The sequence below is a fragment of the Rutidosis leptorrhynchoides genome, chromosome 8 (assembly GCF_046630445.1).
Source record: "Rutidosis leptorrhynchoides isolate AG116_Rl617_1_P2 chromosome 8, CSIRO_AGI_Rlap_v1, whole genome shotgun sequence".
NCBI classification, from domain to species: Eukaryota; Viridiplantae; Streptophyta; class Magnoliopsida; order Asterales; family Asteraceae; genus Rutidosis; species Rutidosis leptorrhynchoides.
The window spans coordinates 339,658,781-339,674,326 of NC_092340.1; the positions used below are offsets into that span (position 1 = coordinate 339,658,781).

Here is a 15,546-nt window from a genome sequence, read left to right on the forward strand (position 1 = left end):
TTTTTAACTTTGATTTTTATTTTCTGTTTTTATTTTATAGAAAATTTAATTTAAATAAAAACTAAAAAATACTTATTATTATTTTTTTTAACTAAAAGAAAATAAAAACTTTTTAATTTAAAAACGTAAAAATATTAATATATATATATATATATATATATATTTATTTATTTATTTATTTATTTTTCTTTTCTTTATATTTTTGTTTTTGATATTTAAAACTTATATATTTTTTGTAAAAATGGCTTAAAACTTAATAAAAAAAATTTTATAGCGTTTCGCTTCGGCGTGTTCCCCAGCAGCGACGCCAAAAATACTTGATGTTATGCGAGGTGTATACGAAATATATTATATTTTACTACGAAATACTATTAAATACGATACAATTTTACACAAGTTATTTATTTATTTATAGAATGGATATACCTAAACCTTGCTACAACACTTATAGGCAGTGTACCTAATCGTAGAGTAGTGTAGTTTTTAGTAAGTCCGGTTCGTTCCACAGGGATCTTGCTAAGTTTAACGCTATATTTTTATTAACTATATTTGTAAAAATAAATATATATATATATATATATATATATATATATATATATATATATATAAGTAGTAGTATTATTATTATAAAAGGGAGGTTTTACCGTTTAATGACCGGTTTGTCGATTTTAAAACTTAAGTCACAATTAAAACCTAATGCAAAATGAAAAATAAATATAACTTAATTTAAAGCGTAAATTAAATAACGATAAATAAAATGATGATAAATAAAAGTGCGATAAATAAAAGTATGATAAATAAAATAAAGGAATTATGCTTATTTAAACTTCCGTAATCATGATGTTTGGCGAGTTGATTTTAATTTATTACCACGGGTTAATTGTCCTTTATCCTAGTATATCTGATACGACCATCTGGTTTTTGTCCATAATGGTCCATCGGTCATAAATTTAAAGTGCGAGTATCCTCGTCAAATTACCCTTATACCCGAAGTCAAATATTCCAACTAATTGGGGACTTAAACTGTAACAAGGTCTTAATACTTTGTTAATGATTGCACCAGGATATCGACTGTGTAACCCAAGGTTTTAATATGTTGTTAACAATTACACCAAGTGTCCTTATATGTAATCCAACCCTGTTTTAATGAGTCCATTGACTATTAATCCATCCCCGTGTCCGGTCAAATAAACAATTATTAGTATTTATAAATATCCCGCACATCGTATCCGATCGAGTGTATGTGGTTATTTATAGGTACGTCAAATTGTAAATCTTTATATTAAAATTAACAAACTATCATTCAGTTAAACAAATATAAAGCCCATTAATAGTTCATAGTCTAATTTCCACAAGTGTCGGTCTTTTGCCAAAACCCCAATTCTGGTACAAAGCCCAGTTACCCAATCTTAATATTTAGCCCAACATCACGATTACTTTGGCTTAAATAAACATAATAATAATTTAGCTACGAGACATTAATTTAAAAAGGTTGAACATAACTTACAATGATTATTAATAGCGTAGCGTTACATGGACAGAATTTCGACTTACAAAATCTTAAAACATTCGTTACAATACCCCAATTGTTATTAATCTTAAATTAATATTAAAATTATAAATATATAAATATATTACAGAGATTGAGAGATAGTTGATAATAAGGTGTTTTTCATTCGACAGAATTCGTTGCAAATTATAGATATGGCCAGCATATGACTGCCATGCGATCACATGGGTTTAAGGCACCCAGGCCATACGATCGCATGGCCTCCTGTTCCAGCTAACTTTCTTTGTTCATCAGTCAAGCCGACGGTTTATAAATATATATATATATATATATATATATATATATATATATATATATATATATATATATATATATATATATATATATATATATATATATATATATATATATATATATATAACATATATAATTTTATATAATTATATATATATTATATTATATTCTTATGCATAGTTGACTTGTAATTTTAGGCCCGTTGCATCGCGCATTGATAGTTGGTTCATGTCCCGGTTCTGGATTTTCGAACGTCCTTTCGTACAATTTAATATCTTGTACTTTGCGTTTTGTGGCTCATACTCTTGTAATTTTGAGACGTTTCACATCAATAAATTGAACCACTTGGATTGTAACTTGTACATTTTAGCTTTTTGGTCATTTGCGTCTTCAATTCGTCGAATCTGTCTTTTGTCTTCATCTTTTATTATCTAAACGAATATCACTTGTAAATAGAACAATTGCAACTAAAAGCTTGTCTTTCTTGAAGGATAATGCTATGAAATATATGTTCGTTTTTAGCATTATCAATAAGACATACTAAGGTATTATAACTAAATATTAAATAATACTTAGGTTATATTATCACATATATAATTATTAAGTACATTAATAATTCGTTGTGTGTATAAAACTAAAGTGAAGGTTAATCAAAGATAATTTACAATTCATGTGAACTTCATCGCTACTCACTGTCGTAAGTGAATGATGTCTAGGTTGCCATTTATGGGTAAGCTTGTGGATCTCGAATGCCATGACTTAGATTCTGGTCAAGAATCCTGGGTCCCCAGTTATATCTGGTCATTCCTGACTTATTTGATAGCAACGAAGTTTGAGTAAAGTTGTACAACATCTTGCTAAAGATTAACCCGAACTTTCTAAAATTGGAAAGTTACTATAAGTGGAAACTTTCCATAAATAGTAACCCTCCGAAAATGGAAATTCTTTAGTGAACCATTACTATCAATATAGTACTATATACTATTGTCTGTTAGGCAATGTCTGATCATACGTTTTTTCTCTAGGTTGAGATCTCGGTCACGTCCTTCCGTTCAATTCTTTCGTGGAATACTTTTTTGTGCTACTAAGGTGATTTTCATAGCCAGACTTTTACTATTTACATAACTACTTATAACTTTTGGGGTGAGACACATGCTTGCTTTATAACTATTTTACACTTAGACACAAGTACTAAATTGTTAACTATGTTGTCATGCTTTGATTCATGCTAAATCCCTACCTTAATATCGTCAATTGCTACGTTTAAATGCAAACTTAATTATTGTGAGTAGGCCTATTGAGAGTAACGTCTCTAACCATTCGACCGTTGGTCTTTGGTTACATAATAATGATTCCACGACACTGACAGTACAAGGTGTCATAGGGTAAATTGTTTAGTAGCGATATTACAAACTGCAGCAACATTTTTAGATTGATATATCTATATTAATCAACTTTAAACTAAATCTTGTGGTCTAAAACTTTGAATATTATTTATAAACCTATGAATTTCACTCAAACTTTTTGGTTGACACTTTAAGCATGTTTTGTCTCAGGTGATGATTGAGCTAGCTGCTACTTTCTACTAGATGATTGATGTATGCTTTGCTGCTTGCATAGAGTCCATCATTCATATTTATTATTTTGTTTAAGACATTTCCCATTTACTGTACTCTTATGATGTAAAACTTTGAATAATGCTTCCGCTGTTTATTTAATAAATAAAACGTCTCATTTAAAGTCGTTCTCGCTTACACACTTGTGTTATGATATTAGTTAGTCACAGTTACCCCCGGTCCCATTTAGGGGGTGTGACACAAACCCTAACCCTTAATCAAATCAAACCAAGGAAATCAAGATTAGGACTTACCACCACAATCAAAACGTAGCTAGTGATGAGATGAACAACTTTATAACTTGAGCTAAGACCCGAAACTAGCTTCTTCTATCTTTGCTTGAGCTTTCTTACACTAGAATCTCTCTCTCTCTAAAAATAAAGTGGAAGGATGAGGTTGTTGGAAATGGAGTGAATGACACCTCAAGATCTGATCTACAGGCCTTAAACTCGTCCACAAGTGAAATTACTAAAAAGCCCATCCAAAATATCCAATTAAAAGAAATAGAATCTGCCAGCTAGAAAGGGTGCGCGGCGCGCTCCCTTACTTATGCACGGCGCGCACAATGGTTTGGAAGGCTCTGATCACAGTTCAATTGCATATTGTTTCCCACACTTAATGTATCTTATTTACACTTATGTACAATGAATATTAGGGTGTTACAAATCTCCCCCACTTGATTCGGAGCGCGTCCTCGCGATCCAAGCCGCATGACAAGAGGGAAGATACACTAACACAAACTCCATGGGTTCCCATGTAAACTCGGAACCTTTACTACGACGCCATTGAACTTTAAAGGTTCTCATTTCCTTATTTCTCAACATTTTCACTTTTTCATCGAGTATAGCAATCGGCTCTTCAACATACTCTAATTTGTTGTTTAGCTCAATCTCGTCTAATGGCAACCATGACGAATCATCCGCAAGACACTTACGGAGATGAGAAACATGAAATGTATTATGGATCCCCGCAAGCTCTTCGAGTAGTTCCAAACGATACGCAACTTCACTAACACGAGCCAAAACTTTAAATGGTCAGATAAACTGAGGAGCTAACTTTTCCAGTTTTCGGAATCGAATAATCCCCTTCCATGGTGAAACCTTAAGCATCACCATGTCACCTTCTTGGAACTCAATCAATCACCTACGTTATCGGCATATGACTTTTGTCTATCTTGAGCCGCTTTCAAATGAGTCCGAATCATCGCGATCTTATTATTCGTCTCTAAAACCAAATCGGTACTCCCGATTTCCCTTTGTTCCACTTCACCCCAACAAATCGGGGTTCGACATCTACGCCCATATAGCATCTCATAAGGTGGCATTCCAATACTAGCATGATAACTATTGTTGTACGAGAATTCCACCAAAGGCAAGTGTTCATCCCAACTACCACCGAAATTGATAATACACGCCCGTAACATATCCTCCAATGTTTGATTTGTAAGTTCGGTTTGACCGTCCGTTTGAGGATGGTACGCCGTACTCATATTCACCCTCGTACCCATATCTTCATGAAACTTTTTCCAAAATCGAGAAGTAAAACGCGTGTCCCGATCCGAAATGATAGACACGGGTACGCCATGTCTCGATATCACCTCTCTAATGATCATTTTCGTAAGTGCCTCCGAAGTAATTGCTTCTTTAATAGGAAGAAACAAAGCACTTTTCGTCAATCTATCAACGATCACCCAAATAGTATCAAATTGGGTTCTTGCCGTTTTTGGCAACTTTGTAATAAAGTCCATGGTAATATGCTCCCACTTCCACATCGGGATTTCTAGCGGTTGCAACTTACCATACGGCTTTTGATGTTCGACTTTTACTTGCAAACACGTGACGCATTGCTCAACATACTTAAAAACATCACGTTTCATGCCCGACCACCAATACTCTTTTCTCAAATCAAGGTACATCTTCGTCGCACCCGGATGTATGGAATACTTAGACTTGTGCGCTTCATCGAGAATCACCTTTCGGAAGTCCCCCATCTTTGGCACCCACACTCTATTTTGAAAGCACAATAACCCGTGAGGGCCTAATTGAATAGACTCCGTTTGCCCCACAATTCGCTCTTCATGTTTGTTATTAACAAAAGCTTCAATTTGAGTCTCACCAAGCTTTAAAAGAAAATCATTAGTAATTGTCATGCGTAACAATCCTACTCGTATCGCCGGATGTTCACTCTTTCGATTCAACGCGTCCGCGACCACATTCGCCTTACCCGGATGATAAAGTATCTCACAATCATAATCCTTTACCACATCTATCCATCTACGTTGACGATAATTTAAGTCCCTTTGATCAAAAAGATGTTTCAAACTCTTGTGATCCGAATAGATCGTGAATTTGACACCATACAAGTAGAGGCACCAAATTTTCAAGGCATAAACCACCATCGCCAATTCAAGATCATGAGTCAGGTATCTCTTTTCGTGTTTTTACAATTGTCGAGAGGCATAAGCGATGACTTTATCCCGTTGCATTAGAACACACCCGAGCCCGTTTAATGATGTATCACAATACACCGTCAAAACTTCTACACCTTCCGGTAACACCAAGATCGGAGCTTGACACAATTTTTCTTTTAACAATTGAAAAGCAATTTCTTGCTCGTTCTCCCAATTAAATTTCACATTCTTCCTTGTCAACTTTGTCAATGGAGAAGCAATTTTAGAAAAGTATTGGATGAACTGACGATAATAAACGGCCAATCCGAGAAAACTTCGGACTTCTGTAGGCGTAGTCGGTTGCTCCCAACTCTTCACCGTCTCTATCTTTGCTGGATCTACTTGAATGCCTTTTTTATTCATATTGTGGCCAAGGAATTGCACTTCCCTTAGCCAAAATTCGCACTTTGAGAACTTAGCTTACAACTTCTCCTTCCGCAACGTTTTCAACACTTCACGCAAATGACGTTCATGTTCTTGCATACCTTTCGAGTAGACAAGAATATCATCAATGAACACAATTACCGACTTGTCCAACATAGTTTGGCACACTAGGTTCATAAGATCCATGAATTCTGCCGGTGCATTCGTAAGAACGAAAGGCATAACTACAAATTCAAAATGCCCGTAACGAGTTCGAAAAACCGTCTTCTCGATATCTTCCTCACGAACCCGCATTTGGTGATAGCCGGACCGTAAGTCAATTTTAGAGAAGTACGTCGCACCTTGGAGTTGGTCAAACAAATCGTCAATTCTAGGTAATGGATAACGATTCTTGATCGTCACTTTGTTCAACTCTCAATAATCGATGCACATCTGCATACTACCATCCTTCTTTTTCACGAATAAAACCGGAGCGCCCCATGGCGAAGCACTCGGTCAGATAAAACCCTTTTCAAGTAACTCTTAGGTTTGATTCAACAATTCTTTCATCTCCGTTGGTGCTAAACGATAAGGAGTTTTAGCAATGGGGGTAGCCCCTGGGACCAACTCGATGCGAAATTCAACTTGTCTTTCCGCCGGTACCCCCGGTAAATCGTCCGAAAAAACGTCTTCAAATTCACTAACCACCGGAATTTTAAGAATGGATGGTGGCTCTTCACGAGTATCAACCACATGGGCAAGAAAAGCCATGCCACCACTAACAAGGAAACGACGTGCCCGCGCATAAGTGAATAACGGCACAAGTCTTCTACGTTTCTCGCCATGAATAATTAATTCTCCCCCACTTGGGGTCTTCACACGAATAGACTTTTCATGGCATGCATTATCGGCTCTATAACGATCGAGCCAATCCATACCAATGACAATATCAAACTCACCCAAGGTCATCGGGATGAGATCAATTTTAAAGGTTTCGGCACCAAACACAACATCACAATCTTTAAAAACATCAACCCCTAGCACCGTCTTACCATCCGCTATTTCGACTTCTACCGGATGACTTAACTTAGCTAGCGGTTTATCAAGCTTAAACACAAATCGCGGAGTCACAAATGATAAATTAGCACCGCTATCAAATAGTATCCTTGCAGGATTAGAATTAACCATGAAAGTACCTGAGACGACTTCGTTGGATTGTTTAGCTTCATCGTTGGTCATCAAGTAATTTCTTCCCCTAGCCATACCCGCTGCCTTCTCAAGCTTCTTCACTTGGTCATCTAACAATTCGGGACATTCCGACTTCTGGTGCCCCGCTTTTTGACAATTAAAACACGTGACCGTCTTACTCAGACAATCGCGGGAGAAATGACCCTTCTTCCCGCAACTATAACAAGTAGGTGTAAAAGCACTCGAACCACCTCCTTTCACACTTCTGACACTTTCGGACCCGCGCTTGCTCTTTTTGTTGGAGAAACTAGATGCCTCAAATTTTCTCTTACTCGTCTCATAACTAACCGGACTCGGCGTTTGCGCTTCAAACCCTTTCGCCACCGCCAAAAGCTTAACAAAAGTTTCAACATGACCAATACTAATTTTACCCTTCAAATCATCTCTAAGGGTTGCATGAAAGTTTTCCATCAACAATTGATCATTCCCCACATACTCGGGGAAAAAACGCGCTTTGGCGAGGAAGTTGGTTTTAAGAGTATTTAGGTTCAAAGACCCTTGACGCATGTTTCTTAACTCCTTGCGTAATTTAGAAAGATCCGCTTGCGTACGACTCTCAAGAAAAAACTCCTTCTTGAACTCCTCCCAAGACAACCCTACAAAAATCGCTTCACCCATCATGTCAATTTTACCATCAAGCCAATCTTTAGCATTGCCCCTCATCAAACTAGTGGCAAGCCTCGTCTTCTTTTCGGGTGGGCACTTGCTAGTGCTAAAACAACCTTCCATATCGGATATCCAAGCCGTACTCTTCATGGGGTCGGGATCCCCGTAAAAGAGTGGAGGCTTAGTTGCCATGAAATTCTTGTAGCTAAAAACCATTTCTCCCCCATGTTGAGGTCTAAGAAACCTCCTTTCAACTTCTTCCCTCAAGGCATCGGCCATTTGTTCTCGAATTAGATCGACCACATGTTCTGAAACTGACTCTTCAAGTATTTGTTTAACCTTTCAGGAGAAAATCGAGACATAGTTTTCTAGAGCGGCCTCTATCTTAGTGGTCATTTCATCCTCCTCCACATGTGAAGGACCACCATTATTTGTGTCCGTTCCGTTTCTCGTCTTCATTCTAAAAATTTAAACAGATTAGACTCTACATCAAACAATAAGGATATAATATACATACATATGACCGCACGCATACCACACCTAGCTCAATACTTGTCGCACGTCCTTGCTTGACTTGACTTGCAACCGTAATAGTGGTCGCGACTCACTATTACGCTCGCATGTCGTGCCATGCTCAAACGCATCACAACCATCTTGCTTCGATGTTCAAAACAATAACGCATGATTAGTAATATCATATCATAGCATAGTTAGTCCACCTATGCATCAAAGAACTAATCAAAACCCATACCGACCGGTAGTACTACAAGTCCCACATATAACTCAACAACATAAAAGTCTAAGTCTAGGCGCCTATCTCAAGTCACCTAAATCCCTTAGACCATGCTCTGATACCACTTGTAGCAACCCAACCCGTTAACCAACCGAAAACGCAAAATAAAAAAAATTTCGAACAGGTCATCCCAGACTGGGTGCGCGGCGCGCAGCCCAGTCTGTGCGCGGCGCACACAAGGCAGGACAAACTCTGTCCAGATTTTGTGATTTTCGTTTAAAGATCTTGCGCTTCCCGGCACTTTTAGACGTAATGCTTTTTACCACATATTACAATATGTAAAACTAACACGATTCAATCATAAAACGAGTTTTACATTGCGAGGCCCACATATGCCCAAAATACCCTTAAGTACAAAAGATGAGTTTCGACCACAAAAAGTTTAATTTCCAAACGTCATTTAGAGCATGGTGTTTGGGGCTAAAGTACCAAATCTTGGTCGAACTTCCAAAAGCTAAAACCCCCGAGATCCACTAATCCAAGCGAATACCTTTGCCCTTATCCAAGCCGGATCCTAAAAAGGTAAACAACGAGAGGGTAAGCTAACGCTTAGTGAGTAGAATAAATATATACATGCATATACAACTTACCTACTCGCATCCACACATCATATAATGAATATATTCGCATATCATCTTGTAACAAAGCTAGTATCATCGAATCGTACAACTAGCAACATCAATAACATAAATAATCATAATAATAATTAATGCTAACATCAACAAATATATAAACCATGGTTAACCAATATCGCAAGGGAATGACCTCGCGAACAAGTCATCGGTGTTCATAACAATCGTTAGCTCCCAAAACGGCTATGGTATGCTAACCCCCGAGGTGTTCCAAAACGGCTATGGCATCACCCCCAAGTGTTCCAAAATGGCTATGGCATCACTTGAACACGTGTGAGTAAGAACCGGCTATTCAATTAGCTCCCAAAACGGCTATGGTATGCTAACCCCGAGGTATCCAAAAACGGCTATGGTTTTCCCCCAAAGTGTTCCAAAACGGCTATGGCATCACTTAATAGCGGATATCACTCACACCCATGTGCACAAAACGGCTATGTGCACAATTAATACGGGCACATGAATCATATACATAGATACATAAATATTCCACTCACCTTGTCATCTTGGTGAAATTTCCCACTACTTGAAACCTTCAAAGTGAGTCACCTAAATCCAATTAATGCCCAATTAATTCACATAACAAGTTGGATTGTATACCAACTAACCTCACTAGTGCATTTACGACCCAAAGGGGTATTTATGACTCATTTGCACTAAAATCACCCAACCGAGGTCCAAATCCCCAACTTAATCACTAAAGGATAGTGATTAACTAACCATTTAAGACTCTTTAGAACATTCATTACATGAAACCCTAGGTTGGTCATTCATGAGTTCTCATGACTCAATCTTACCCAAAACCCCCCCAAAAATCACCCACAATGGGTTTTATGTTCATCACTACCCCAAACTCTAACCCTTAATCAAATCAAACCAAGGAAATCAAGATTAGGACTTACCACCACAATCAAAACGTAGCTAGTGATGAGATGAACAACTTTATAACTCAAGCTAAGACTCGAAACTAGCTTCTTCTACCTTTGCTTGAGCTTTCTTACACTAGAATCTCTCTCTAAAATAAAGTGGAAGGATGAGGTAGTTGGAAATGGAGTGAATGACACCCCAAGATCTGATCTACAGGCCTTAAACTCGTCCACAAGTGAAATTACCAAAAGCCCATCCAAAATATCCAATTAAAAGAAACAGAATCTGCCAGCTGGAAAGGGTGCGCGACGCGCTCCCTTACTTGTGCGCAGCGCGCACAATGGTCTGGAAGGCCTCTGATCACAGTTCAATTGCATACTGTTTCCCACACTTAATGTATCTTATTTACACTTATGTACAATGAATATTAGGGTGTTACATAATTGATGGCTATTCTCGGTTTACTTGGGTGAAATTCCTAAAGGAGAAAAGTGAAGCCTTATCAAAGTTCATAGAGTTCAAAGAAGCGGTAGAATCAGAATTTGAGAGAAAGGTAAAAGCTCTTAGGAGTGATAATGGTGGAGAATTCATGTCAAATGATTTCTTTACTTATTGTAAAACAAATGGTATTTCTCGCCAAATGACTTGTCCGGATACTCCACAACAAAATGAGGTTTCAGAAAGAAAGATTGTTTACCTTGTTTCAATATGCTTATCTTGGTTACATGACAAAGGGTTGCCTAGGGAGCTATGGGCGGAAGCACTTCAATGTGCTTGTCATGTGTCTAATCGGTTACCATCTTGGTCAGGTACACAAAAGTCATCTTTTGAGGTAACTTATGGTCAAAAGCCAAATGTAAGCTATTTTAGGGTGTTTGGTTCTATTTGTTATGTTCATGCTCCAAAAGCTAACCGAACTAAACTTGAACCAAAAGCTCAAAAGTGTATTTTTGTTGGTTATGATTCTCACAGGAAAGGTTGGAGGTGTATGGATCAAGAAACAAAGAAGTTTACCACTTCAAGAGATGTGGTATTTGATGAAGTGTCTTTTCAATTTTCTGAATCAAGCAAAAATGGTGAAGAAAATAGAGATTACAAATTTATGTTTCCTAGCTTCGACACTCAAGAAGAAAGTGAGAATGATGGTGTTTCTTAAACTCAAGAAGAGACACATAGTGAAGAAGTACCAACTCAAGTTAGAAGGTCAACAAGAGAAAAGTGACAACCAAGACATCTAAGTGACTATGAGGTGAACACAGTCACAACTTGTTTCTTTTCAGGTGGCTTAACCGAAGAACCAACATGTTATGAAGAAGCTAAAGATTCTCCGAAATGAAGAAAAGCAATGCAAGAGGAGATTGATGCATTGAAAAAGAATGAAACTTGGGAGCTTGTCAAGAAACCGAAAGCATGCAAACCGGTTACTTGCAAATGGGTCTACTGTTTGAAGAAGAACTCAGATGGAACCATTAATAGGTTCAAGGCTCGGTTGGTGGTTCATGGCTTTTGTCAAAGTTATGGGCTTGATTATGAAGAAACTTTTAGCCCCGTGGCTAAAATGGTAATGGTGAGAACAATAATCTCACTAGCGGCTTACAAAGGGTGAAAATTATGGCAACTTGATGTGAAGAATGCTTTTCTATATGGAGAGCTTGATCGTGAGGTGTTCATGGAACAACCTATTGGGTTCATTCCAAATCAATTTTCAGAATATGTGTGCCGGTTAAAGAAAGCTCTTTATGGCTTGAAACAAGCTCCGAGAGCTTAGTATGGTAAGGTTGCACAATACCTTGTCTTTTGTGGTTTTAAGATTTCTGATGCGGATTCTAGTTTGTTTGTAAAGAAAGAATCAGGTTTCCATGTTTTGGTGTTATTATATGTTGATGACATGATTATCACCGGAGGAGACGAGTCAGAAATCTCTCGTTTAAGTGATGATCTTTCGGTTCGTTTTGAAATGAGGAATCTGGGGGAGATCGATTGTTTTCTTGGCTTGGAAGTTGATAAGCTAGAAAATGGTTACTTAATCTCTCAAAGAGGTTATGCAAGGAGTCTCTTGGAATGTTTCAATATGGGGGAGTCAAAGCCTATGACCACTCCAATGGAACCAAACCTCAAGATGAAGAAAGGTCAAGGAAAGGAGCTCAAGGATGCAAAGTTGTTCCAACAATTGGTTGGAAGTTTGTTCTATCTAAGCATCACAAGGCCCAAAATTGCTTACTCAGTTGGCATTGTTTCACAATTCATGCAATGTCCAACTAATGTTCATCTTGATGCAGCTAAAAGGATCCTTCGCTATGTGAAAGGATCAATTGGTCACAGTTTGTGGTACAAGAAGTGTGATGATTATTTGTTGAATGGTTTCGTGGATGCAGATTGGATGGGTGATGTCAATGATTGCCATTCAACTTCGGGCTACTGTTTCAACATGGGTTCCGCTGTTATTTCATGGTGTAGTAAAAAGCAAGATGTGGTTGCATTGTCTAGCACGGAAGCGGAATATATAGCTGCAACTATGGCAGCTCAAGAATGTACTTGGTTAAGAAGATTGATTGGTGATATACTTAAAGAAGTAGATTAAGTTGTCAAACTAAAATGTGACAATGAAAGTGCAATCAAACTTGCTTCGAATCCTATGTTTCATGCCCGTACTAAGCATATAGAAATGAGATATCATTTTATTCGTGAAAAGGTTCATAGCGGGGAGATCGAGCTAGCAAACGTAAGGACAAATTTTCAAGTAGCCGACATCTTTGCTAAAGCTCTAATGAAAGCCAAGTTCATGGAATTTCGAGAGGCGTTGGGGATTGTTGATCGAGAGTTTGAACTAAGGGGGAGTGTTAAAATTAATGCAAACTTCAATCATTCTACACCTAATGGCACAACTACTCTATGTGTATAGTGTGTTTTGTGTGTGTAGTGTGTTTTGTGTGTGTAGTGTGTTTTGTATCAACTAGTTGTTTTAGATTTCACTTTGTTTAACTGGTTACTAATGCAACATGCTTACCACCACAAGCAACATTCTGAACATCGAATGATACTATAGATTCTTTAGGTTTTGGTAAAAAGGTATCAAATTTAGTACTGTAGGGTCCACTATTACCAGTGATGTCACCCCAAAGAAATACGTCTCCTACTGCATCACCATCATCATATCATGACCAGAACCTTGACTTAAAGAGCTAAATAGCACATGATAAGCTTACTCTAAAGGTGTCTACACTCATAACCCTTGTGGGCCCATGGATGATGCTATCGGAACCTCAAGATGATAATGAATGGATAGAAGTATTTGTAGAAATTGTTTTTAGAAGGGCTTCTAAATGGACTTTGAAGTGGGAGTTGATCATTGGTATCCTGAATGGGAAGATATATTATGATATAATTAAACTATTTACCTGAATGTAACTAGGTGAATATGTAAGCATTTACTTGAAAATTCACGCTTGAAAGAGGTGTAAATTGGGAAGTTAATCGGATTAAAATGTTACTTTTAATTATACCTGGCAATTGAGACCCATTCTCATAAAAATTGAGTCCATTAGTTCAACCATTTAGGTCTATTGGGTCTTGAGAAAGCAAAAGGAATGGGTCCAATATGGACCAATTTTAGTTCATTAAAATATATTAGACGATCTATCTAGACCCATTGAAACCCATTTCAATAAAAAATTTAAAAAAATACTAAAAAGTAATAAAAAAGGATAACAAAAAAAAATACAAATACAAATTAAAAATAAAAAATTATTGAGATTTTTTTATTTTAAAATAGAAATATAAAAGCAATATAAAAAAGAAAACAATATATATATATATATATATATATATATATATATATATATATATATATATATATATATATATATATATATATATATATATATATTAAAAATTAAAATAAAAAATAATCAGCCTAAAATTTGTTAAGAAAAAATGGGTCTCAACCTGACCCGTTTGGACCCGGCCCGTTCGACCCATTTAAAAATTGAGACACGTCCGAACAATGACCCATTTTGACCCAAACTCATTTGGGGCTCGACCCAACCCGGCCCGTTTTCCAGGCATACTTTTAATAGATGAGAAGATATAATGGGCATACACGAATGAGAAGATATAATGGGCATACACGAGTGTATAAATATTCAATCTGTTTCAATTTTAGTATGTAGAGATAAGTAGAGAAACTGTACCTTTTGAGTGGTTTCATTACTACTAAATGGAGAATGTAAAGACGAGGTTCTCCGTGTGCGGGTCTCGGGACTAGTAGATTCAGATGGGATACCATCACTTGCTTCTGTTCTCCATTTCCTTTGACGGCTACGTGATATTAAAGCTTTTAAGACCACTAAATCATACCTTGGCTTCATCTTTATCCTTGCATATCTAGAAACATTAAATAATAAGAATATTTATATGAATCACAAAAACTTGTTCTTGACAATTAATAATACAACTATGTAAAAAACAATATGTGTCAAGAAAAGGGATGACTATCTTACCAAATATAGAGATCTGTCGTTATATAATAAAGAAAATGATTGATACCAAAACATCACTGTAACATGCTAATAAAACACAGGGAAAAAAAACTATCACTACCATAATAATTAGTAATTTAATAATCTAAGAATAAAACACTAACAATAAACATGCACTTGATAATCAAATATTCTAATATTATTTTAATTATTTTATATATCAGTAGTAATAGTAAATTAATACCTGCTCAATGTCCCTTTCAACTTGACCACCAGTCCTACTAGCATCAGAAATCATACTTGGAGTTTGCATCGATCAACATCATCTCTGAAACTAAAACCTAACTACGTACAGTTACCTAAAATTAACCTCATATTTCACCTTAATTAACTAACCGCATGCATTACAATCACAATCATTTTTCAATTTACTCACGTCATCATACAAAATCCTAACCTAAGCAGCACGGACGAAGATTATATTCTAAAAATAAATCAAATACAGAGTATTGTTTTTTGTACTAATTCTCACGATAATAGTTTTGATCACATTGAATAAAATTAAATAAAAAATACGGCTGGAGCTTCGATCAAGATGACGAAAGTGAATTAAATGTTGTGAATGATTTTGATACTGTAATGAGCTGTATGTGTGTTTTTGTAGGAAGAAAAGAATTTAAATTGCAGGAAGAA

The 15,546-nt window shown here is 36.5% G+C and overlaps 1 protein-coding gene across 1 annotated transcript; it reads left to right on the forward strand.

Annotated features, from left to right (window-relative positions):
• The first annotated feature begins 12,332 nt into the window (after window positions 1–12,332).
• Window positions 12,333–12,956, forward strand: LOC139864555 (secreted RxLR effector protein 161-like). Its single transcript, XM_071853137.1, has one exon. It carries the CDS (start codon window positions 12,333–12,335, stop codon window positions 12,954–12,956), a length of 624 nt encoding a protein of 207 aa, XP_071709238.1.
• Window positions 12,957–15,546: the final 2,590 nt, after the last annotated feature.

Coding starts and splice junctions, on each gene's coding strand:
- LOC139864555 (XM_071853137.1), top strand. CDS start 12,333: ATGAGGAATCTGGGGGAGATCGATTGTTTTCTTGGCTTGGAAGTTGAT.